Raw genomic sequence first — 25671 nt, 5'->3', positions numbered from 1 at the left:
GCTTAAGTTCCTAAGTCCGTAAGTGAGCTGACGGCTCACCTGACTCCGCAGACTCTAAAGTAATAGCTTGCCTTGCTCTTTGCTCCACAAAAAGTGTAAATAGTTGCTGATATCAACGTGGTGAATTTCTCCGTTTTCCCCACCATGACTCATACAATACGGAAGGAAGTCAGAGAAGGTTTTCTTAGTCGGCTGTCTTGGATGATAGCCCCTAAACCGACTCTGGGTAGCAGGAGCACCCCGAGACTGCGTGGAGGCCTGTCTTCTTGGGATCTCCTTGGAATGCATAGCTGTTGGTTGGTTATTTAGGCTGCTGATGGGGATCCTGGTGGTCCTTTTTCATGTTAGAAACATTTCTACCACCTCCATCCAAGAGATGATTCCATAATGGCATTATTTGGGTCACCCAGGCGCCCTGATTTCATTTATTCTTAAATGCTGTGTAAGGGGATCATACAGTGCATCCTCTTTTGGATCTGGCTTCCTTCGTCCAGTGTCGTGTTCCAGAGGTGTGTGCGAACACGCGTGTGCGTGTGATTGCTATATAGTATTACCGTGTGTGAATACACCACAATTTATTTATCCATTTGCATATTGATAGTTATGTGGCTTGTTTCTAGTTTTATTATAGCTTCATTTATTTTGTTTTTAATTAAATTTTTTTCTTTTTTATTATGTTTAAAATTCCAATGCAGTTAACATATACAGTATTACATTAGTTTACAACATAGTGATTCAACAATTCTATATATTACCCAATGTTCATCACAATAAGAATACTCTTAATCCCTTTCACCTATCCTACCCATCCCCCCACTTACCTCTCCTCTGGTAACCACCAGTTTGTTTTCTATAGTTAAGAGTCTGTTTTTTTTGTTTGTCTCTTTTTTATTTTGTTCATTTGTTTTGTTTCTTAAGTTCTACATGAGTTAAATCATATGGTTTTTGTCTTTCTCTGATGGACTTATTTCACTTACTATTATATCCTCTTACAGTATTATATCCTCTTACATCATCCATGTCATTGCAAATGGCAAGATTTTGTTCTTTTTTATGGCTGAGTAATATGCAGGTGCTTCTTCTCCCACTCCCTCCGCTTGTGTTCCCTCTCTCACTGGCTGTCTTTCTCTCTGTCAAATAAATAAATAAAATCTTAAAAAAAAAAAAGTCTATTTTGTCCAATATAAGTATTGCTATCCTGGCTTTCTTTTCACTTCCATTTGCATGATAAATATTTTTCCATCTCTTTACTTTCAAACTGCATGTAGCTTTAGGTCTGGAATATGTCGCTTATAGGTAGCATAGAGATAGGTCTTGCTTTTTTATCCATCCCATCACCCTATGTCTTTTGATTGGAGTGTTTAGTCCATTTACTTTCAAAGTAATTATCAATAGGTGTGTACTTATTACCATTTTGTTCCTTGTTTTGTGGTTGTTTTTGTAATTCTTCTCTGTTCCTTTCTTCCCTTGCTCTCTTTCTCACAATTTGGTGGCTTTCTTTAGTGCTATACTTAGATTCCTTTATTTTTATTTTTTGCATATCTATTACCAGTTTTTGATTTGTGGTTACCATTACATTTATATATAACATCTTATGCATATAGCAGTCTATATTAAATTGATGGTCACTTAAGTTGGAGCCCATTCTAAAAGCACTAAACTATTACTCTTCTCCCCTCCCCACATTGTAGGTATTTGTTGTCATACTTTACATCCTTTTATTTAGTGAATCCCTTGATTCATTTTTATAGTTGTACTTAATTTTACTGCTTTTGTGCTTCTTTTCTTTTTCATTTTTTTTTTTTAACTCCTTCAATGATCTTTCATTTCCAGCTGAAAAGACCCCTTTAACATTACCCATAGGGCTGGTATGGTGACAGTGAATTCCTTCAGTTTTTGTTTGTTTAGGAAACTCTTTATCTCTCTTTCTATTCTGAATGACAGCTGCTGGAGAGAGTATTCTTGGTTGCAAGTTTTTTTCTTTCAGAACTTTGAATATGTCTTGCCTCTCTCTTGTGGCCGGTCAAGTTTCTGCAGAAAGATCCCCTGAGAGCCTTATGGGATTTCCCTTGTATGGTAACTGTTTTCTTTTCTCTTACTGCTTTTAAAATTCTCTCTTTATCACTACCATTTTAATTACTGTGTATTTTGGTGTGGACCTCCTTGGATTGATTATGTTGTGGGAATCTCTGTGCCTTTTGGATCTGGATTTCTGTTTCCTTCTCCACATTCAGGAACTTTTCAGTTATTATTTCTTCAAGTAAAATTTCTGCCTCCTTTTCTTTCTTCTCCTTCTTTTGATGTTTGCAATGTGAATATTGTTACACTTGACAGTGTTTTTGAGTTCCCTTAATCTGTTCTCATTTTTTATTATTCTTTTTTCTTTCTTTTGTTCGGCTTGATTGCTTTCCATTACTCTGTCCTCCAGGTCACTGATCTGTTTTTCCACTTCCTCTAATCTAGGCTTTATTCTGTCTAGTGTATTTTTAATTTCAGTGATTGGGTTCTTCATCTCTGATTGATTCTTTTTGATGTTTTCTGTCTCTTTACTGAGGGTCTCACTCCACTCATTTCTCAAGTCCAGTGAGTATCTTTATGACCATTACTTTAAATTCTCTACCAGGAGTATTACGTACCTCTGTTTCATTTAGCTCTCTTGCTAGGAATTTGTTCTATTTTATTTGGGACATATTCCTCTGTCTCCTCATTTTGTCGAATTCTCTGTGTCTGTTTCTATGTGTTAGGAAAGTCAGCTACATCTTGTGCTCTTGAAAGTAGTGGTCTTATGAAGAAGAGGTCCTGTAGTATCCTGTTCACCAGAATCTCGGTCTTCAGGGGTGTCTCCTGTGTGTGTTGTGCGTGTCCTACTGTTGCGGCTGAGCTATGTTTGCCTTTAGTCTAGTCATCTGCAACGACTCTTTACCTGTTGTGGGCAGGGTTTGGTCTCTGTGTTGTTAAGGAGCCAGTTTGTGCTTGAGTTGGGTTGGACCAGGCATTTGCCAGAGATGCAGTAGCACTGAACTGCAGGGCACTTTCCCTATGTTGTCCCTGAGAAGCTTTTGTCAGTGGGCAGAGCCTACAGTCAGTCCCAATGTCTGCCCCCAGCCTACGTCTGGGGCCACTCTTGAACAGATTTGTGTGGTTATCTTCGCTTCTCCCCAGGGCAAGAGTCGCTTTGGAATGGTGCTGAACACTGTGGGGGCTGCTTGCACAATGCCACGCTTGTGGTGCTGCTTTGGATGGACTCTTGCCAAGAGTGGGTTGGAAGAGGGGTTGGCGGAAAAGTGTGTGGGGGAGGTAGGGTGGGATCGGGGGCACTGTTAGCAAGGTGGATGGAGAATGCTTGCTGGCTGCACTGGTTCCTACAGGTGACTGGGTATCTAGGCTAGGGGATGGGGGAAGGAAATGTCTGGGCCAGCTCTTTTGTTCTCGGACAACTCAAAGATCCTTCCCCTCCAGCACTAGTTCTGAGATTAGTAAGTAAATCTCCTTCCCTTATATCACGTTTTTCAAACTGCTGCTTCTATGCTGTATGTCAGCAGGGCTGTTTTTTATGCTCTTTCTTTAAAGGTGGGGCCTCAGTTTCCTGTCACCCTCCAACTTTCCCAGGGTGGAGCCTGCTGAGTTTTACAGTTCCAGGTGTTAAACCCCATTGATCGTAAGAACTTGCAAAGTTAAGCCCCTCTGGTTTTCAAAGCCAAATGATATGGGGCTTTGCCCTCCTAGTGTGGGTCCCCTGCCCCTAGGGTGCCTGGTTGGAATCTGCTCTTCTCCCTTCTCCATGCCTGTGTGTCCCTCCCTCCCATGGACAGTGTCATGCGTCAGTCTGTTTCCCAACCCCATCTTCGCCCTTCCTACTGTTTTTTGTTTTGTTTTGTTTTGTTTTTTGATGTCGCTTCTTCTCTACCTTTAGCTGTGGAGTCTGTTCTGCCAGTCTTTGGGTCATTTTCTGGGTTCTTTACACAGATGTGGGTGTTATGTAGGAGTATTCAAGGGACAAGGTGAGCTTAGGATCTTCCTACTCTGCCGTGTTCCCTGGAAGTCCCCGGCTGGTCTCCAGTTTTAGTGATTACAGATAATACTGCTGTGAATATCCTTGTGTATGTCTTTTGGTACATGTATTTTCAGAAAGTTGTCGGTAACTAATTTAAAATTGAGTTGTTGTACATTTGATTTCACTGGGCACCCAGCTCAAACATTGTGAGATAGTAAGTGGAGAAGATGGGCACTAGGATTTACAAAGTCCGATATTATGCTTCTGCAAAATTATTCATGTTCATTTTAACCAACTCCAGGATAATGACCAGAAAAGGCTGGAGTTTAGGGATGGAAATGGAGAAACTCTCTTCTATGTCTTGTTTTGTATTTTCTTCTTTAAGTTAAGGGAGAGAGAAAACAGGATTTCAGAAAGACAAAGTCATGTTAACATGAGCCATATCCTTCACCATGGGACAAGGAATTATGGGGCCAAGGGGAAAGGCTTACCCAGAGCCCCCTCTTGGGACCTGACACCCTGGAATTCTTATCCAAATGGACTCAAGTCCACTTCCAGGCCCTACCAAGGGCCAACCACACAGTGGCATGGGTACCACTAGACCCTGACATGCCAGGTGGCAGCTCTTTTTGGGGAGTGTGGGTGGAACATGGACACTGTAGGCGGGAGTGCCTGCATGTATGCACACTTGGCCCTCGTGCTATGGGATGAGACCAGAAGGGAGAAGGAGAGGGTGGCATGCCACTGTTCAGGGCCAGCTCACCTGTGCTGCCATGTCCTGGTGTAGGACTCTGAATTTGAACCTGGCCTTTCAACTTCCTGTGAGGCTTGATTGATTGATTCATTGATTTATCAAGATAGGAGGCTAGAACATATCTTATTTCGGGGTCTATGGGCTTGATTTATAACTCTTAAATATTTAAATATATGGCATGTGGACTTCCATTTTACCTTTGCCTAAGGCTCTGCAAATATTAGATTGTAGACCCACTAAAGAAAGAAAGGTAAGAATACCTTAATGCTTAATTTGCAGTACTCCACCCATAAAATCATTCTAGGAAACACTTCGGACATGAGACATTGAGTTTCACAGTGACTTGAAAAAATGCTCTATTCAAACTCAGGGAGGGGCGCCTGAGTTGCTCAGTTGGTTAAACGTCCAACTCTTGATTTTGTCTCAGGTCAGGATCCCAGGGTCATGAGATGGAGCCCCACATTGGGCTCTGCCCTGGGAGTGGAGCCTGCTTCCTCCCTTTGCGCCAGCCCCCTTCCCCTACTCGAAAACAAATACACTAACAAACGAGCTCAAGGATAAAACCAGGCCAAATTATATGCTGACTACACCTAGATTTTTTGTCCTTGAATTTTTTTCTTAACTGTTTTTATAAAGTGATGTTTTTATTTTAAAAAAGTACAGTAATGTTGAAAAAGTCGTTGTGTTAGTCCATTTGGACTGGTATAACAAAATACCATAGATGGGTAGCTTATAAACAACAAATTGATCGTTCAATTCTGGAGGCTGTGGAGTCCAAGATCAGAGGCTCCAGTGCGTTCACCATTATGAGGGCCCCCCTTCCTGGTTCTTAGCCGGCACCTTCTCACTGTGTCCTCACGTGGGGGGAGGGGCAAGGGAGTTGCATGGGGAATCCTTTATAAGGTCACTAACCCATTTATAAGGGGTCCACCCTCAGGACCTAAGAACCTCCTGAAGGCCCCACCTTCAACTATTATCTTCTTTGGGGGTTAAGATTTCAACATAAGAATTAAGGGGGATACAAACATTCAGATCATAGCCTTCATTAATCTCTCTTAGTTAATTTTGCCTGTAGAAATCTAGCTGTTCAGGTCACAAGGCTCTGTTCAAGGCACAGGTGACTATTTTATGACTGTGTGCGTGTGTGTGTGTGTGTGTGTGTGTGTATTTAACAATAAAAGGTACTCTTGTACATTACGGGTTTACTGTAAAGACAGATTAATTTGGCATGTGGAGCACCATGGAGAAAAGCACACGTTCTGCAATCAGATTGATCAGATTGCCTGGGTTTGAATCCTGGCTCTGCCACTAACTAGTCTTATAAGCTGTGCGACCTTGGGTACATTTCTTAGCCTTCCTGTGCTATAGTTTACTTCTCTGTAGAACGAGATAGTAACTGTGCTTTTATGAAAAGATTGTTATGAAGGCTAAATGAAGTGATAGAGAGAGCATAGAAGAGTGTCTGGTACATAGTTAATATTTAATGAAAGGCTTTATGTAGAATAAATTGTAATTCTAAGGGTGAATTTAGTGCTTCACTTCCTTGCTTGCTGACAGCTGCAGGCCTCCATGATCCAAGAAGATGCCGCAGAGAACATTGAAGGTGACAACTCCAGCCCTTCCTCGAGCGCTGGCCAGAAGGCTTCTGCAGGTGCCCATGGGGCTCAGGATGACCATGAAGAAGAGGTATGTGGGACTCAGTAGTGGACAAAGACTTCCCAGTTTGTACAGATTCTAGATGTGGGATCTCATCAAGGGTCATTGTCAAATATTTAACAGCCAGTAGGGCGTGTCCACCAGCCCATCAGAAAGGACTTAGGCAGTGGAGCTGGGAAGGTCAGGAGGACCGTGCTGGTGGCAGCCCCATAGCTGCGGAGTCATGGGAAGTTGGGGAGGTCACCAGGGAGGGGGAGCGCCGATAGGATCAGAACGACAGCTACTCGGGGCACCTGGGTGTCTCAGTCAGTTAAGTGTCCAACTCTTGATTTCCGCCCCAGTCATGATCTCAGAGTCAGGAGATCTCTCCTTCTCCCTCTGCCCCATCTCTCACTCACTCTCTCTCTCTAAAATAAATAAACAAATCTTTAAAAAAAAATAGAAAAGAACAACAACGGCTCATCACCAACCAATCTAGGAGTGTTTTAACATTTTAACCTAGGCGCTGCCGTTTCTGTGAGTATGAGGCGAGCATCAGCCTCCAGATCTATTAGCATAGAAGGCCTTCCACGTAGTGAGAACTCCTTGACTCAGAACCGTGCCCTGGGACTCAGCTACATTTATTATGAGCTGTCCAATCAGTGCCCCTCAAACCATGAGAGCCGAGCCCAAATCTAGCCCTATTGTTGAAGTCAAAGGCGGGTTATTTATTCCCAGCCTGCCTCCCGGACATGAGCATGCCCAGCCGCTATCCCCTCTTTGTTCTCCTGTCCCCACCCTGGCTCTGTTGGGACTTCGTTGACCTATCTTTGTAACATTATCTGCCTCTCCTGTGAATTCAGGAATTGTTTTGTTCCCTCCTCCCTCCCTGCGCATTTCTGTCCAAGGGCAGCCACTCCCCCTCAGGAATGTGCCACATTTTCCAAGATGAAGCAGGTGGCTGTTTTTATACCACCGCTAAAGCACCCCGTAAGCCTCAACTGGCTGGGGGTTTTAACTGGAGTTCTGTTCTAATCCTGGAGTGGGGACAGGGTTCCCGTGAAGCCTGAGGGAGGCTGGAAGCTCCCTTTGTGGTGTTAATGACTGAAAAAAAAATATTCATTTAAACGAATGGATGGTCAATTAGAATTAGTGAAGAATCTGAATCAAATGTTTCCTACAAGATTCCAGGTACAGAGTGTAACCCGTGTTAGTGGCTACTGATATTACTAAGTCTGTCAGACCTGTGGGTATGTTTTAGAATCCGGCCCACGCATCGTCTGACTCATCCCGTCCCAGCCTCACTACAGCCTCTCTCCTCCGTTCTCCTGCCCTCAGTCAGTGTTTTACCCAGTGTTCCCTGCTGCTTCTGCAGCGCACGGGCTGCCTTTGGTTGGGTGACTTCAGGCGTCGTTCGTAGGTTCCTTCCCCCGAGTACAATTGTGTGTGGGTCTCCCCTTGCAAAGCCAACACAGGCTCGATTACGTTGTCCCCTCAAAGTCCTCTGTGACCTCCCTTCACACCAGGTGTTGGCCAAGTCCGCCCAAAACTTCCGACACTAGCCACAGGTTTGGGGATCGCCAGGACCACCCTAACAAATTCAGGGTCCCACTTATTCCCTCAGGGCCAATAATTTGCCGAATGACTTACAGAACTCGGTAAAGTGCTCTCCTTACAATTAAAGTTTTATTATAACACAAGTATAGAAATCAGAAGCAGCCAGAGGAAAAGGCACATTGGCAGAATCTGACACCGGGAGGGTTCCAAATTCCAGAATTCTGTGTCCTTAGGGAGGCATTCGTCTCCCAGCATCAACATGGGGCCATTTGCGCACAGCATTGTCACTCCAGGAAGCTCACCTGAGCTCTAGTGTCCAAAGTTTTATTGGAGTTCAATCCATAGGCGTACAGCTCAGTGGTTGTACTCCATCTCCAGCCCCACCCCCTCCCTGGAGATTGGGCTGGAAACACATGGCTCCGAGTCTCAACCTTCCAACCACGGAAATGAACAGATGTGGTCCCAGGGGCTCACCATGAATAACAAAGACAGTTTATTCCTACCGGAGATGTTAGGAGTTTAGAGCTTGCCTCCCAAGAGCCCGGACAAAGCCAGCCCTCTGCTGGGTGGGGTTAATGTGTCACTCCACATCCCTCCTTTACCTTGACTCTGTCTCTCCGCTCTCTCCCTCTCTGTCCATCCCTGCCCTTCACTTCCTCCCAGCTGTTTTCATTGCTGAATCAGAGACCTTGGTTCCTGTCTTCTCTTCATAGCTCCTGACATGGTTGACCACAGCCCTCATTCCTTCCTGGGTATCTCTGTGGCCTTGACCATAGCCCTGGGACTCCTCCTGCCCTTTGACCTTTTCTTTGCATCATCAGTTTCATTCTTTCTCACCACCAAATGGAGATGTGTTCCAAGGCCAGGAGCTCTTCTTTCTGTGCTCTTTCTCTTGTGTATCTTCCCAGTTCACTTACCTCCCACTGTCCCTCCTCCCGCAGGTGAGGTCCTAGGTGTCCTTTTCCAGCCCCGACTTTCCTTCTGAGCCTGCTCTGCCTCTACTACTGTGTGCTGAGAGATTCTGCTAGTACGGCCAGCTGTCACCTGAAATGCAACACATCTGAATATATCAACCAGTCTCCTTCTCCAATTTTCCATTTCTGTCAATGCCATTCTTCTAGCTCTGCAGACTCAAGAGCCTCGGAGCCCTGTATGATCCTGGCCCCTCCTGGGTGAAAGGCCCTTCTGTGTCCCCCCCATACTGCTGACTCTTGATTATTGCACTTTTTGCGCACATTGTCCCCACTAGACAGTGAGCTGCTCGAGGGCTGGGATGGTGCCAATCGAAACTGTTGTCCCCACAGCGTCAGCATGCGTGAAGCCAAAACTGTGCTATTGCTGTCTGTGCACTGTTTCTTCCTCCCCACTCCTGGATTAGTAAGCTAATCAACAAACAGGGTCTTTCGCTTATCGGCTTTGCCCTTGCTGGTCCATTTTGTCACCAGATTAATCTTCCCCCCAATACTTCTTTATCCCTCTCCCCAACACCCCCCCCCGACCACTTTCTACTCAGGTGATTTTATGGTTCCTCACGGACTCCAAGTTCTTTTCTCAACTCTGTTCTCTCCTGAAACTTCAACACCTGGTCTCTCCTTTCTGCTCCTCACGAAACAAGCTCCCACTTTCAGCCAAACTGGTTTCCCCCTGAAACTCCCCTTCCCGATGTCCCAACCCCCCACCTTTTCCTCACCAGGAGTCGTTTCCTTCAGCAGGAACGGTCTGACTTGTCTTCTGCCTCCGATGCCTCCCCCTCCGTCAGGCACAACGCCCATCTCCGTCCTGCGACGCCTTACTGACCGTTCTCTCTTCTTCTCTGAGCTGCTTCCGACTGCGTCTGGGAGATGTAACTGCACACATACTGGATCTCCTACTTTGTGCGGCTACTTCTCTTCCTACGTGTATATTAATATTTGTTTTCCCCTAGTTCACCTGGAAACGACTTACGGTGGCGCTCATGTTTTATTCATCTGCGGATCATTGGTGATACCTTCCATGGAGGAAATCCTTAATGAAATTTGAATAAAGAACTCTCTCTTTCAGTTCAATTTCGGAGACATCTTTGTGCATCAAGCCATCCACACGATCGAGTACTGCCTGGGCTGCATTTCAAACACGGCCTCTTACCTCCGGCTCTGGGCCCTCAGCCTGGCTCATGCACGTGAGTGAGCGGCCCTCAGCGTCGCAGTCGGATCTCCCCTGGGAAACAGAATCGAAGTTCTTGCTGGGAGAAGTGCCTTCTTGGATTATTTCTGGTTCTTCTTTCTTAGGAAAAATGTGACTTTTTTTTTAGTAGGTCTGACTTTATATTATTAGAGTGATTACCCTCTGTATAGTTTCCTATTGCTGCCGTAACAAATTGGCACAAACTTAGCAGTTTAAAACAATACAAATTTACTGTCTTATAGTTCCAGAATCCTAGAACCAAGGTGTCTGCAGGGCTGGGTTCCTTCTAGATGCTCTAGGGGACAATCCATTTCCTCGCCACTGTTTCTTGTTTCTAGAGGCCACCTGCATTTCTTGGCTCTTGGGCTCATCCCTCTGACGCCTGCTTCAGGCTTCATGTCTCCAGTTTCTCGGGCTCTGATTGCCCTGCCTTCCTTTACTAAGGATGCAGTGGCCATAAGCACCTGCACCAAGGTTGCTGAAGCTGCCACGCCCTCTGGGCCCTTCCATGTGTTTGCCCTGCAGCCCCCTTGCTTGAAATATTCCTCTCTCTCTCTCTCTCTCTCTGTTTTAAGCAGGCTCTGTGGCCAGCATGGAGCCCAGTGTGGGGCTTGAACTCTATGACCCTGAGATCCAGCCCTGAGTTGAGATCAAGAGTCAGACACTTAACGGACCGAGCCACACAGGCATCCCTATTCCTCTCGTCTTTAACTTTCTCCTCACCTGGTATCTAAATCCTTCTTCAGAACTCACTCAGACGGTGCCTCCCCTGGGAATCTTCTTCCCTGGTCCCCAAGTCTGGAAGGTGCTTCCCTGGGTTCTAAGGGTGCCCCATCCTAGCTCGGATTGCAGTTCTGTCGTGATTAACCTGTCCCCCTACTAGACTATGAGCTCCTGGAAGGCAAGGTCCCTTTCTTCTTTCCCTGTGTTCCCAGCATCGAGCACAACGTGGAACTGAGAAACTAGGCCAAAGTGTGTGATTGATGGGTAGAGACCAAAGCAATGAAAGTGAGCCTGTTTATTGATTCATAGCAGAAATTGAAGTGCTCACCATTAGCCTTCACTGCTCAGGCTGGGTTCATTTCCTTGCATCAACTTCCACACATACGCACGTACACGCTTCTGCATGCATACAGGTGCTTGGATGCATATATCTGGCCTGTAAGTCTCTGTACACACACACCCATGAGCACTTGCATGTGTTTACCTGTGCCCTGACATGCACTCACATGAAGTGGTTATCCAGGGACCCAAAGTGGATCTCTGAGCTTGTGTGGTCAGTGGTGTTGATGTCAGTCTTTAGCTCTGATCTCAGATGCGGTTTGGAGGGCTCAGGTCACAACTAGATAGGACAGGAGGGTCTCCTCTGGCCAGCCCATGCCCACTGAGGATGTAATTTGACTCCAAAAAATCCATATGGTTCATAGCTGCCTGGCATGGTCCACCCATTGGGTCTTTCTGGAATTTTCTGAGACGTATAGTTCCCACGGATACCTTCCACTTCGTGCTAACAAACTTGCTTGAAGAGGTAGTTGGTGGAGTGACAACAAATACTGATTCTGTTCTAGTTTCTGTTCTAGCACTTTTAGCTCAGTAGCTCAGGCAGCAGCTTAACCTGTGTGTGCCTTGGCTTTCCTGTGTGGCTCGTAGTTGGCCTGCTGTATTAGTCAGGCTGCACTAGAATGTGCTACAGTAACAACCACCCCCAGATCTCAGCTTAAAACTGGAAATTCACTACTCTAGCACATCTGTGTTCATCAGTGCCATGCTGAGACCTAAGTTGAGGGAGGCTGGATTTGGACACATGCTTTAAAAATCACCAAGATGGGGTTACAAGGAGGAGGTGAGAGTGAAACATTAGAAATTAAGCACCTGCCTTCCCACAGGTGTGGAGGGAGGTCCCCATGAGCTACTGTGAATGAGAAGGCTTCAGCAAAAGGCCCGGTGGAAATAGATGGTATGACTGTTAGACCCTGCTTGTTGGGATGCAGAGCAGAGGAAAGCAGCTCCAGGGAAACTGAGGTTTTGCCATATCTAAGGGTCATGGGGAAGAGAAGCCACATGAGTCCACAGCACAGTTCAGTTCAAATGGCTTTCAGTTCTTATTATAATAATTTAGTAAATACAGAGGTGAAGAGTCCATCCCGACTCAGAGCACAGAGGAGTGGGTAGGAGTGTAAGTAGATGGAGGTGAAGCCGTTCCCACCATGAAGGACCCTGCGTTACTCTGGCTGAAAACCACAGCTCAGGTTGGGGGCGGCACAGTACAGATACAGGTACTCCTCCTTGTGCTCCCACGTGTCCGTCTTCTCATCATGTCCTTGTGGCCACATGCCAGTGACAGGCCTTGACCTCTCTGGGCATGCCACTGTGACCTTTTGGTTGGGTGACCTCATATCTCAACCCAACAATGTAATGATAGCTCTCTGATGTCTCTTCTTATAAGGGCACTAATCCCATCATGAGGGCCCCACCCTTATGACCTCGTCAAACCCTAATCACCTCCCAAAGACCCCATCTCCAAATGCCATCACTTAAGCGGGTAAGGCTTCAACATATGAATTTAAGGGGTGGGGAAGACACAAACATTCAGTCCATATCAAAACATATTATATGTAGTCTTTTGTGTTTCGCTTCTGTGGCATAGTGATGTTACTGGGATTTATTCATGTTCTTGCTAGTAGCTATAGTTTGCTCACTTTCGTTGGTGAATAACAGGCCCCCCTATGTTTGTCATCATGACAGAAACCCCTCCATTGTGAGCAGAGCTGCTATAGACCTAAGGTACAGGTACCTTAGGGCCCACGTGCCTGAGTTTTCCACCTGAGAGCCGAGTTTTGGGATTCTAGGGTGTGCAGACCCAGGGATAGAGTATGGAAAGATAAACCCTGTGGTTGAGAACATTTTTCTTGCTCTTACAGAACTGTCTGAAGTGCTCTGGACCATGGTGATGAACATTGGCCTTCGCCTGCGTGGCTGGGGAGGACTCATTGGGGTCTTTATCATTTTCACCATATTTGCTGTGCTGACAGTAGCCATCCTTCTGATCATGGAGGGCCTCTCTGCATTCCTGCACGCTCTGCGACTGCACTGGTGAGCACGGCTGCACTGTAGAGGCTTCGTGTGTGCTGGAGAGAGAGGACGGGCCACGGGACCCGCCAGCTGGCTTTAGTCACCTGCTGGTGTAATATTACATGATGATGTATGTGCATTTCTGTGTGTGCACCCACATGTGTGTGCATGCATGTGTATGCGTGCACATGCACATGTGTGTATGTGTATATGCCTGCATGCACGTGAGTGTGTGCATTTGTGTGAATGTGTGTGTGAGTACGTGTGTGTGTGTGTGTGTGTGTAATGGCTGCCCTATAGTAAATGTTAGTTCCCACTTACTCGTTCTCTTTTAAATATTCGTGTGTTATATTACAACTGGCTTCAAGATAAGGGATACCTCCATCTACTGGTAAGTTGACAGATCTGACATAGGGTCACAGAGGCACGCTGAACGAATCTGGGACTTTTGGTCCTTGTTGCTGAGTGCAGGAATTACAGCAATGGCACAGGCTCCTGACCCCTACAAAGCAGAAACAGGAGGGTACCCGGAAGGAGGAAGGTACTCACAGGAGGCCCTTGACATTCACAGATGTGTCCACAGACTCTCAGCCATCACTAGGTTTACAAATATGAAAACATTTGTTGAAGCTTCTGTTTTTCTTCCAAGTCCTATCTTAGCCAAGAATCTTGAGTGTGTGTGCATACCCTTACATCCCACAAACTGTCTTCAGCTTTCCCTGGTGCTTTCCATCTCCCTCTGTGCCCACTGTTCATGAACAAAAGTGTTGACACTCCACGTACTGAGTGGAGAGAATCACAGCATCCCCCCACCCCAGCTTGTAACATCGCTCTCCCCTGGTCATTGAGGAAATGAACTCTGTAACATCATCAAGCATAAAGAATCCTACCTGGCGTCTGTGATGGAAGTCGTAAGAACATTAAGTTAAGGTTCTGGGTGTTTTGCAATAACATAAGCCCCGCGATTAAGATCAGGATGGAGAAGACAAACCACATGTAACCCCGGGAAGCATTTCTCGTCGCTGGCTTGTGAGACAAGGCTGCCCGCGAGGGCTCCCCGGCTACTGGGAGCTGTGGGGAGGGTTGCTCTGCTGTGCTCTCAGAGGGGCTAGCAGCCTGGAGGAAGTCTACTGGGAGAGGAAGGGAAAGGTGTAAGCGAGAGGCAAGAGAAGGGCTTTAAAAAGCCTCAGAGGATCCCTGTGGCGGCCACCAGCCTTCCTGCCTTCCTGCCTCCAGCTTGGTTTTGATTTTACGAATGTTTTGCTTCTTCCCTTCTGCCGCCAGCCTCTAGCTTGTGTGTTTAATCTTGCTCTTTCTTGCCCCACCCCTCCCCCCAGGGTGGAGTTCCAGAACAAGTTCTACGTCGGGGCTGGTTACAAGTTTTCCCCTTTCTCATTTAAATACATCCTGGACGGGCCAGCCGAGGAGTAGCTATGGGTCTCGAGGCCTCCGGCTTCAGTCTCCGTGCCAGCGAGAGGTCAGCGTGTCTTCAGTGTCAGCCTGTGCGAGCCCGTCAATGGCCTGATTGTTCTTGGCTCGCTGGAGGCGGGAAGCCATGTATATTTTACTAATAAGCCTTGGGATTTGATACAGCCTAACCATGTTACAGATGAGGCGACCTCATGCTGGGCCACAATTGTCAAACGCTAAAATGGGGAGGGCTACGCAGATGTTTTCTTGCAATTTTGTAAGTATGATATTTAAGAAAATAAACTTCTGGGCCATTTGCTTCGTCTTTAAGATGTCTTTGTACAAAATTGTTCCATAAAATTTAGTATTGATAATTACAGGCCAAAGCTGAGCAATAGAGGTACGCACACTAATTCCAGAGGATTATGTTTCGTTTATTCTTTCATTTCCTGGTTCCTCAGACACCTTTTCTCTTTGCCTGGGGCTAAGCTTTATAAGATTAGGAACTTTCTCACGAATCTTCACTGCAGGTGGGAAAGAAAGGGTAATGTTCTCTCTGTGGACAGGAGGGCGGGCTGGTGTGGCTGTCTGCACTGTTAAATCCTGTGGAATGAAGTGTGGCAACATGACACCATCAGCGGCTGCTGGATATACATTATGCTGCAGGAGCTGGAGAAAGAGATTTGAAGGCTTGAGAAAGTTCTGGAAAACAGCTTTGCCAGAAAGGAGAACGCCAGACAGTCTTACCCTCTGGGTCTGTTGGCCCTGAAGTCATTTCTAAGGCTCCTGGATTGGCAAACTGCTAAGAGCCGGGTGTAGAGTATTATATGTGTCGTCAACTACTTACTCTGAGTGACCATTACCCGGGTTAATTATAGTCTTCATGGTAACTGTACCAGTAGAATTAAGCATTGTTAACATTGGTATAACACTTACAGTTTGCAAGGCACCTAAAAAAATAGTTTTTTTTTTAAAGTAAACTCTGCCCTCAACGTGGGGATCAAACTCACAACCCCAAGATCCAGAGTCACATGCTCTTATGACTGGGCCAGCCAGGTGCCCCACAGGGCACTTTCTACATAGTATCTAGTTCTTAAGATTCCAGAAGATTTGACCAAATCCAAACTTACTTTTGGACCGATCTCTATTTTTTTCAGCTGCTTCCTGCCCCTCCCTGGAGCGGGGTTGACTGGTGCTCATGGAAGTGTCATTGCTCATACCCAAGGAAGCTTCTGTGTCACCTTCTATGTCAGTGTCATGACTCGTTTAGCACAACTTAAGGCACAATGGGCTGCTCCACAAATATTCAGTGATTAAAGCAAGTTGAGCCTAAGAAGATATCTCAAGAGAGTTGATATCTTTGAGTTCCGGCTCTGACACTTTATCACGTGTGTCCTCAGGCAGGAGGTGGGGATGGTGATCTCCATCTCTCTGGGTTGTGGAAGGTGGGTGTCAAGCAGCAGGCATGGACCAGGTACTCAGCCAGTGACGTTGCCTGAAGGGAAGAACAGACGAGAGCAGCATGTAAAGGTTAGTTTTAAGTCCGTAGAAGCCAGGGTCACTGGGCAATTTCAAGGTTCTCAGCTCATCCTGCCGTTCTCGACAACTATCTAAAAATACGCTCTGCTTACGTAGATCACCAGCCTTCTGCCCTTTAATTCTCAGCAGTGATGGCTGTGAGAAAAGGTTTGAAAGGGCAAAGCTCCCTTCTGCCCCTTGCCTAGAACCCCGATCTCCCAGAAATCTCTGTGGCTTTCCTGAGAATTGTCAGTTTTCTCCAAGTTTTGACAGCCTCCGTCAGTCTCAATGAGAAATGTAATTTCCCCTTTAAAAAGGGATGGGGTGAAGGGCTACAGGAAAGAGGGTGTGACCTGGATGTCACTCACCTGCGCAAGATGCAAGGTTGCTCTTTAAGGAATTCGGTTTGCAGAACTGAGCCAAAAGGGGAGGAGAAGACCTGGGGGCCGGGCTTCTTGAGCAGGTTAGTCCAGAAGCCCCTCCAGGGGCCACCAGTGGTCTAACTGCTTCGTGAACAAAAAAGCTGAAAACTGGAAAGCTTTCCAAGGAATATACAGAGGTAAGAAACTCATGGGCAATGTGGATCTCGATTTACTTCTCCTGCTTTGGAGTGGGGGTGCGGGGGTGGGGATAGGGATAGGGGTTTGACCATTTGAACTTGGTTGAAGGCACATGGAATATATGAAGAGTTCACTCTTCTTACTGATGATATTGCAAAACAAATTGCATCACACACACACACACAAGCATGTTCAGTTTTAAAAAGCTCTACCATGGCTCAAGTATTTCCGGCTAAAATACTTGGTATAGCAAAGCGCAATAGAATGAAAAGCCCATCAGTGCTTTACGATTTGTTTTAATGAAGCTTGAGTGCCATGGGAGCCTTTCGAGTTTCAGAGTAGACCCCCAATATGTCAGTTCTTACAGATTCTTTGAAGCTGTTCATGGGTTACTTTCCTATTGTAGTTTTTAGGAAACTGATGGTGAGAGGTTGGAAACATTCTTCCCCATGTTACTCCTTCTTTTCTTGAGTTGGTCTGACTGATGATCCATCTACCATCCATCCATCCTCTTGGTGAGTTAGAAGGGATTTAGAATGGTTTAGGGAGACAACAGAAGATGCCAACTCAGCTTTTCCAGCACTCCTTTCCAGAGTTGAGATTACAAGCTCTATCTTCAATGTTCCTCATACCCATCTCTGTGGAACATTTTGTCCTCTTTTTTGTTTATTTGTTTCTGGTTTTTTTTTTGAAGATTTTTATTTATTTATTTGAGAGAGAGAGAGTGAGTGGGAGAAAGAATCCAAAGCAGACTCCACGCTGAGCACATAGCCCCACGTGGGGCTCGATCCCACGACTGTGAGATCACCAGCTGGGCCGAAACTAAGAGTTGGATGCTTAAACAACTGAGCCACCCAGGTGCCCCTGTCCTCTTTTTTATGAAAACTTTTTCTTTATGAAACTTTTGGCTGAAATTCTAGAAAATACTGAGAGAATACTCCCCTGCGGGTTAACTTCGAGTTAGTATTTTAAGTGTCTTCTTAATGACTTGGAATGTAAGCTCATTTATAATGTGCAGATGTGAATGCCCAAATCTGATAGTCTCCTATCAACACCCCTGCAGCTCCTCACCTTACGCACCCCTCCAGAGACATCCTGTTGTAGAAGACCCTGTAATAACCTAACAGGGCAGGAAGAGGAACTTTCTCTGCTGTGGGTAGTTTGTACGTTCGTTTCTTTCATCCCTTGGCAACGTGCCCTGACATTGGAAACCCACCCGGGCCTTGACCCATCTTCAGGGGCTGGGCATTAGAAAGATCAGTGTTACAACTGGAGACCAGGAACACTTTGCAGTGGCTGGGTGAGGGCCAGGCTTGCTTCTCTGAGCGGAGTTTGAGTGAGTCACACATCACTGATGCCCCTTTCTTCCACACATACCTCACCCTTGCACCTACTAGGCCTTTCTAAACTGGAGTTTGGAAGGATTTTTTTTCTGTAAAATATACTGATTTTGCCATTTAAAGCAATGTAGAGCAGGGGCACCTGGGTGGCTCCGCCCATTAAGCGTCCAACTCTTGATCTCAACTCAAGTCTTGATCTCAGAGTCATGAGTTTGAGCCCCATGTTGGGCTCCATGCTGGGGTAGAGTCTAAAAAAAAAAAAGTAGAACAGCAGACAGTTTTTGGTAGAAGTTATCCATTTTGTTGTGCCCTTCATAAGTAAGGTAAGATGACTGACTTGGATGGTATCAGTGTCATACGTCTGGATGGAGAAGTTTTGAGATCTTATTTTCCAATAGGCATACAGCATATGTGATGGCTTCCTAACACCACTTAAGCTTCTTTACCCTTGAAATAAAGTCAATCTATTTCAGAAAAGAAATAATTCCCCCCCCCCCCGATTTGGGTAGTTTTTATTTGAGCCCAATGTGTTCTAACGTTAGCAGAATATTAGCAATAAATGTTTTTGGAGAGATACACGTTTGATGACTCTGATAATACTTAAAAACTTACCCTGTATTTGATTTGTGATTATGGTGACATTTTAGATGTTCAGTTGATACCTTTATTCAGAGATGAGAGACAATACTCCCATGGGTGTTGATGTTGCAATGGGCTCTGTACCCTGTTATATAAACGTCCCATTTAATCCCTGGTCTGAGTGCAGTGGTGTTTACATTTCATTGATCACAGCCAACTACAGAGTTCCTTGTTCCTTCTCTCACACTGCTACACTTGACTAGCCTAAAAAAAAAAAAAAATTGCACACAATTTCAAGGAACAGAAACCAGAAATAACAGTGTCTTAAACAGAGAGCTTAATTTTTTCCCACGTAGATGTCTGGAGGTAAGTAGTCTACAGCTGTAGGACAAGTTCCAGGCTCTTCCTAGCTTCTGCTCTGCCAGACTTGGCCCAAAGTTTCCACATTTGCATCATGACCTGAGAAGTCTGATGAAGCACCAGCCAATTCGCAGGAGGAAGGGGGGGAGGGGCAAAAGGGCTTTCTCAGAAGCACCACTGCCCTCACCCCCCCCCCCCCCCCCCCCCCCCCCCCAGCCTCCACCTGCCTCTGGATGGCCCCCCTCATCAGCAAGGTACAAAGGAGGACGTTACTAGGAAGGCAGCAAGCTACTTCTGCCACAGGTAGCTAGGTATTATTTCTATTTTCAGAGAAGGAACTGAGATAGAAGAAATGGAATCCATCCAGTCTTAGTCTTACCATGGCTACTGACTTTCTTCCTTTTTCTCCCTCCCTTCGTCCCTCTTCTTCCCTCCTTGCCACCTCTAATCCTTCTTCTCTTATTCCTCCCTCCCTCTGTCCTTTCTTCCTTCTTATGCGTGTTAATTTAGTAGGTATTAAATGATACTTAAGGATTTTTTTGTGACTGTAATTTTGTCAGTTATTACAGAGGATGAGCAATTTTCCAGTTTTGCTTACAATGTATATATTCTCTTGTGAATTGCTTGTTCATATAATTTGCCCATCAATCTATTTGAATCTAATATTTTTCTTGTAATTTGTGGTTAATATGTACTACCAACATGTATTTGCTGGGTGCCGTGCCTACACACACATACACACACACCCACACACACATTTGCAAATCGTTTGTCTTGTTCCTTTAACTTTTGAAATTGTGGTAAAACATCCATAACATAAAGCTTAGCATTATACCAGTTTTAAAGTGAACAATTCAGTGGTGCTTTTTTTTTTTTTTTTAAGATTTATTTATTTGAGAGAGAGAGGGAGTGTGTGTGTGTGTGTGTGTGTGTGCACGTGTGTGCAAGTGTGGGCAGGGGCAGAGGGAGAGGGAGAATCTTCAGCAGACTCCCTGCTGACCGTGGAGCTGAATCCCATGACCCTGAGATCATGACCTGAGCCGAAATCAAGAGCTGGACGCTCAACTGAGCCACACAGGCGACCCAGGGGCATTCAGTTGTCTGGTTTACAATGTTGTGCAACCACCACTACCATCCACCAGGGCCTCCTGTGCCAGGCCAGCTTGTGGACTCCCAGCCAGTCGGTGATTTGACTGTGTTTGGGTTAAGTGCCTACCACTGACCCAACAAGTCATGAACGGTAATGGACGGCAGTGGGGGCATGTGGCCCAGGCCTGCTTAGGGCAGGGGCCTGGTCAGCACCGTGAGCAACATGTCAGCGCGCCATTGGTTCACTTTTTCCAAAAGAGAATTTTTATGGTAAAAGAACTAGACTTTCTAAAAATTCAAACAATGAGATAAGCATACAGAAGAAAAAATGGGGAAAAAAAAAAAAAACCCTACAATCTCCTTGTTCTCTTCTCCCTTGTCTTCCTGGCTGGCACCTGCTCATTCTTCAGGCCTCCACTCAGCATTGCCTACAGAAGCCTCCCCAGGTCTCAGGACTAGATAGAGGGGCCCTCCCTCGTGCACCAGCGCCACCTCCCCCTACCCCTGGGAACACACTGCTCCCACCTGACTCCATACTTTTGTTCCCATAAGACTGCAGGTCCTTTGGGGCCAGGGACCCCTTCATTAGAGTCTATTGCCTAATACATAGTAGTGCTCCACAAATATTTGCTGAAAGACAAAACACAGTTTCGGACACCTCTCCTGAAATCTCCACGTAGGTACATATTTAAATGAAGTTTTATAAATTGGGATCAGTGTATACGTACCTATGCATTATGGATGCACATGCATCACGCAGATACCTCTGGGAAAATGCTCTTCAACACTAAATAGCCTTTCACGAAGAGGTTTTAAGTGGTATTCTGTTTAGCCACTTCTCTACTGGTGGGCATTGGTTGTTTCCAATTCTTTTGTTGTTAAAACAATGGAGTGGTGACCTTCCTTGTGTGTATCTTTGTCTGCCTTTTGACCACCCCATTAGGGTGAATCCTAGGAGTGTAATTGCTTAGTCAATATTCTTTCATCTCTGCCTAATCGCCTTCTGGAAAAGGTTGTAGCAATGTACACTCCCAGCGATAATTTGAGTGCTTATTTCTCTTTCACAGGGTATAATCAATCTTAGAGATTTTTGCAAGTCTGATAAAGGAAAAGGATAGCTCTTTTTAATTTGAGGACGTGGTTACTAGCTAGGTTGAACATCACTTCATTTATCAGCCACCGTATTTGTTTTTCTGTGTTCGTCCCTCACGTTTTGACCCCTCCATTGTTTCCTTCCTGACCTACACGAGCCTTTGTTAAACATGTATGTTGCAGATAGTCTGTTTGTTTACATTTATTGGATTTTATAATTATTATATTGAAGCAGTAAGTGCCCATGGCAACAACTCAAATTGCCAGATGAGTTCATAACAGAAATAAACAATCTCCTGGCTTGATTTCCCCATCCCCAGGAAAATGTCTTTAATTGTTTTTTTATTTTTTAGTTTTTCTGGGGATTAGAGTTAAAACAACAAAATTGTATTTTATTTCTTAGTTTATCAACTTAAGACCGTATTAATCCATTATTCACTACTTAGACAAAAGATGATGATTTAGGTCATTATTTCCTCTTTGCCATTCTCCCAATATTTTATAAGTATCTTGAAAAAAAAAACCAGTAGCAAGTGTTTTTCATGTTATTAAAACACTACATAAATATAATTTTTAAATGCTGGATGTATTATCAGTTTATATAACCATTCCCTCTTTACACTTAGGCTGTTTCCAATTTGTTATGGTTAAAATAGACTTGAATAAACTTAAAAAAATTTTTTTTCTGGGTAAACTTCTTTGTATAGAGAGCTTTTCCCACATTTAAGATAACGTCCCTGGGACAAATTGTTAGAGCTGGGATTACCAGTTCAGATGAAACTAGTTTTTAAAGCTTTTGATACATTGCCAAATTGGCACGAGCTATTTGAAAGGCATAGAATAATGGTTTTCAGGTGGGGGCTAGGTAGGGCTCACTGTATCAGGATCACCTGGAAAAAATTTTCAAGCCATCCATGTCACTCCGTACTGATGTTGAAATGTTGGGGCCCGGGAGTGAACGGCCAAGAAAGAATTCTTGAGAGGTCTTCGGCGCAAAAAAGGGTGGTTTTATTAAAGCTCGGGGGCAGGACCCGGGGGCAGAAAGAGCTGCACCGGGTTTGTGAGGAGTGACTGATTATATACTTTGAAGTTGGGAGGGGGTTAGGGATAGCGTAACTCCCTAAGGAATTTGGAAGCAAGGTTTCAAGGACCTTGAGAAGCTAGCTGTTAGGAAAAGGTCATTTACTGATGTCTAGTAAAATCTTAGTCATGAGACCCTTCAGATGTATTATCCATGGGCCATATGCTTGGAGGATGATTGATAACATATATATTGGCGGGGGTGTGGTGGGGTGGAGGGGGTTGAGATAAAGGAAGTTTCCAAAGGGATTTTTATATGTTAAAGAAGGCGTAGGATCCTGGAGGTCCAACTAGTTTTGCCTCTAGCAAAGTAATTTTTTGTTGTTGTTTTTCTTTTTTTTTAGATTTTATTTTATTTAGATTTTACTTTTTTAATTTAAATTAAATTAACATATAATGTATTATTAGTTTCAGAGGTAGAGTTCAGTGATTCATCAGTCAGTCTTATGTAATACCCAGTGCTCTAGAGAAGTATTAACATTGTAGCAGTTGAGTTCCTTGAGGAAGGTCACCCTGCCTGTCCCAAGTACTCGTCAATGACCTGTAAGTTGTAAGGACATTTAATTTTTTTCTTTTTTGCCTTAGTTCTGCACATCACATACCACGTCCTTCTTGAGGTTGAGAGTCACTGGTAAGGAAGGAGGAAAAGGGGCTTTGAGGTGTGGTGTGTTTAATAACGGGTGGGGGGATGGTACCTGATTTGTAGTGTTTGCTGATTTCCCTGGTGTAACTGTTCCCACCAGGGCTGGTTTTAAATTACCAACGTGTTGTTATTGAATACAGAGGTGGGAAGAGATGTGTACAATCCGCCCTCAAAAGCTGGTGGGAGCTGTCTCCAACATAGCACCATAATACCTGGCATGCATATCGTCCTGTCTCTTCTGTGTATGTATATATGTATGTATTTTTCATTACTGTTCACCCACACCCCAAGCTCTCATTCCTTTTGCCTTGTAGGTGGTCAGTCATGGAATTCTCATGTATCTATGTAAAATATAAATTGTACGGTTGTGGGGTACGGATTTCCATTTTACAGAAGCTATTATGTTGTTCTTGACCTTATTTGTAGTTACTCTCTTAGTTATTTTTGTGATTATAAACAGTATCTTCATAGCACTAGTTCTTACGTGGATCCTTCAGGTGGGATGCCTGCCCATCCCTCCATCTTTCCCGACTTCCAGCTCCTGCTTGTCGTGGATAATTTTACTCATTGTTGAGAGTATTAACATTTCCATTAAGGTCTGAAACGACAATCAAGTCTGTGTATTTTATTCAAATGTTGACTTGAAACCTGAAAATGAATAAGCAGTCTTTTTTAAACGACCATACAAATATTGCTCACTGTAGGACCAAGCGTTATATGTGAAGATTATATTTACTTTTTGAAGTCCAGTGTCATGACCAAAAGGAATTCTCTCTTCTTTATCTCATCAGTTGCCTAAAAACACACCACGTTTTAGTTTCATTCATATTATAGAAATAAAATAGTATCAGTCAAGAAAAATGTGAAATCACATGGGGCATCTTGCTGGCTCAGTTGGTAGAGTGACTCTTGATCTCAGGATTGTAAATGAGAGCCCCACGCTGGGTGTAGAGATGACTTAAAAACAGAAACTTAAAAAAAAAAAAAAAAGAAATCACAAATGTGAATCTCCCTTACTGGGATCAGCTTGCACTCAAGAAAGCTGTGAAGTAATTATCTCGGACCCAACACTTTCTGCCAGGCCCTCTGTGATGAGTTGCTTCTCTTTGCTGATAAGAGAAGGAGGAATGTTGGATATTTATGACTCGTGGAACTACCTACTTGGGTTAAAACATATGAATTAAAACTTGCTCTGCTCAATAGTAAATGGCAGATTTCCTGAGTTTCTTTTTTTGCCACTCACTACAAAAAGGAGACTGGCTGGAGGTTGTTTCATTACTCCTCTAAATGTAAGCCTTGGTGATTGTTAAAATTTTAAAGCATGTTTTGATTGCTATGAGAGGTTGTAAAACTTGACTATAGGAGAGATTAGTGTTGATTAAAGATCGAGGATTGAGCTCATTGGGGAGCACTTTATTTGTAACTGAACTCAAAATGAACTTACTGGGATTTTAAAAATTACTTTCCCACCCAACTAAATGGTTTTATTCTCTAAGGCTCTAAACGACCAGAATCAACTTTCGATTGTTAGGTCTGCTGCCGTGATTTGCATTACTACTTTTTAGAAAAAAAAATTTTTTGGATGTCATTTGCATACAATAAAATTTGCCATTTTAAAGTATACAATATGGTGAATTTTAGTACAACTTTAGTGCAAGGTTGTACAATCCTCACCATTATCTAATTCTCACTGAATGGTCTTGTTTTCAAATTTCGATTAAGTTAAATTCGTTACTGGTTCATCTTCCCATCTAGAAATGTGATGGTCGGTCATAGCCAAGTTTTTTTAAAGATTTATTTATTTATTTTAGGGAGAGAAAGAGAAATGTATGGGGGGAAGGGCAGAGGGAGAGGGAGAGAGAGAATCTCCAGCAGACTCCTAGCTGGAGCATGGAGCCTGACATGGGGCTCAATCTCATGACCCTGAGATCATGACTTGAGCAGAAATTGAGTCAGACGCTTAAGCGACTGAGCCACCCAGGTGCCCCTGTCATAGCCAATTTTTAATGTGTCCAGAGGTCCTTCTTATAATCAAAAGAAGGGGATTTTTCTGCTAACTTCTTCATTAAAAAAAGTTACTAAAGAACACCTCTCCAAGGGGTGTTTGGACAGTGTCTAGAAAGGGAGTGGTAGTTCTAGAAAAGTCTGTCGTCATGATTTTCAGGCTCTCAGATGGGCTGAAAGGCCAATTATTTTTTACTTTTTCCACTCTGGGAAAATAACAGCTTTTTGCACTTTTCATGTTCTCCCTTGGGAAAGAGGATTTCACGGACTTACTTCTGAGTATTACTGCTCTCTCTCTCCTCTGGGAATATTTGTGTCTCTGTGACAGTGTTTTAAGAAAACAAATAATATCAAGATTACAGGATAGTTGTTTTGTGTGTGTCTTTTGTGTCTCCAACTAGAATAAAAACTCCTCAGGGCAGAGAACATGTCAGACCTTCCTTCGAAGTCTTCACAGGAGCCCACACAATACAAGATACAGAGCTGGCCCTTAGCAAACATTAATGACCTTGACATGCTGCTATAGACTGGTTTGTGGCTATCTCTACATTCTGGGGGAAAAAATGCCTCTGAGTTCTGATTCTGCTGTTTACTAGTGGCCTGACATTGGAAAAGTTATTTTAAAATCTTTTGAACTATTGATTTTGAAAAATGTTACACATCTTCAAAAGCAGATGGTAAAATGAATCCCAAATGCACCTATCATCCTCAATAATTTTCAACATACGGCCATTCTTTATTCTTCCATATGCCCATCTATTTCTTATGCACCGTATTCCACACTACCGTTGAATTGTTTTCAAAATTTATTTATTTGTTTA

At 44.3% G+C, this 25671-nt stretch overlaps 1 protein-coding gene across 6 annotated transcripts in view; it reads left to right on the top strand.

Annotated features, from left to right (window-relative positions):
• ATP6V0A4 (ATPase H+ transporting V0 subunit a4) overlaps window positions 1–14899 on the top strand; it is a 76905-nt gene extending 62006 nt beyond the window's left edge. For all 6 annotated transcript variants that reach the window (XM_034672909.1, XM_002914199.4, XM_019794089.2 and 3 more), the window contains 4 exons: window positions 6306–6434; window positions 9981–10098; window positions 13025–13196; window positions 14513–14899. In XM_034672909.1, the coding sequence (XP_034528800.1) occupies window positions 6306–6434; window positions 9981–10098; window positions 13025–13196; window positions 14513–14606 (513 nt within the window). In that variant the 3' untranslated portion in view covers window positions 14607–14899. The remainder of the gene's footprint in view (window positions 1–6305; window positions 6435–9980; window positions 10099–13024; window positions 13197–14512) is intronic.
• The last annotated feature ends 10772 nt before the right edge of the window (window positions 14900–25671 follow it).

This window comes from Ailuropoda melanoleuca, chromosome 1, assembly GCF_002007445.2.
Source record: "Ailuropoda melanoleuca isolate Jingjing chromosome 1, ASM200744v2, whole genome shotgun sequence".
Lineage (NCBI taxonomy): Eukaryota > Metazoa > Chordata > Mammalia > Carnivora > Ursidae > Ailuropoda > Ailuropoda melanoleuca.
This window is presented reverse-complemented; position numbering and strand designations above follow the sequence as displayed.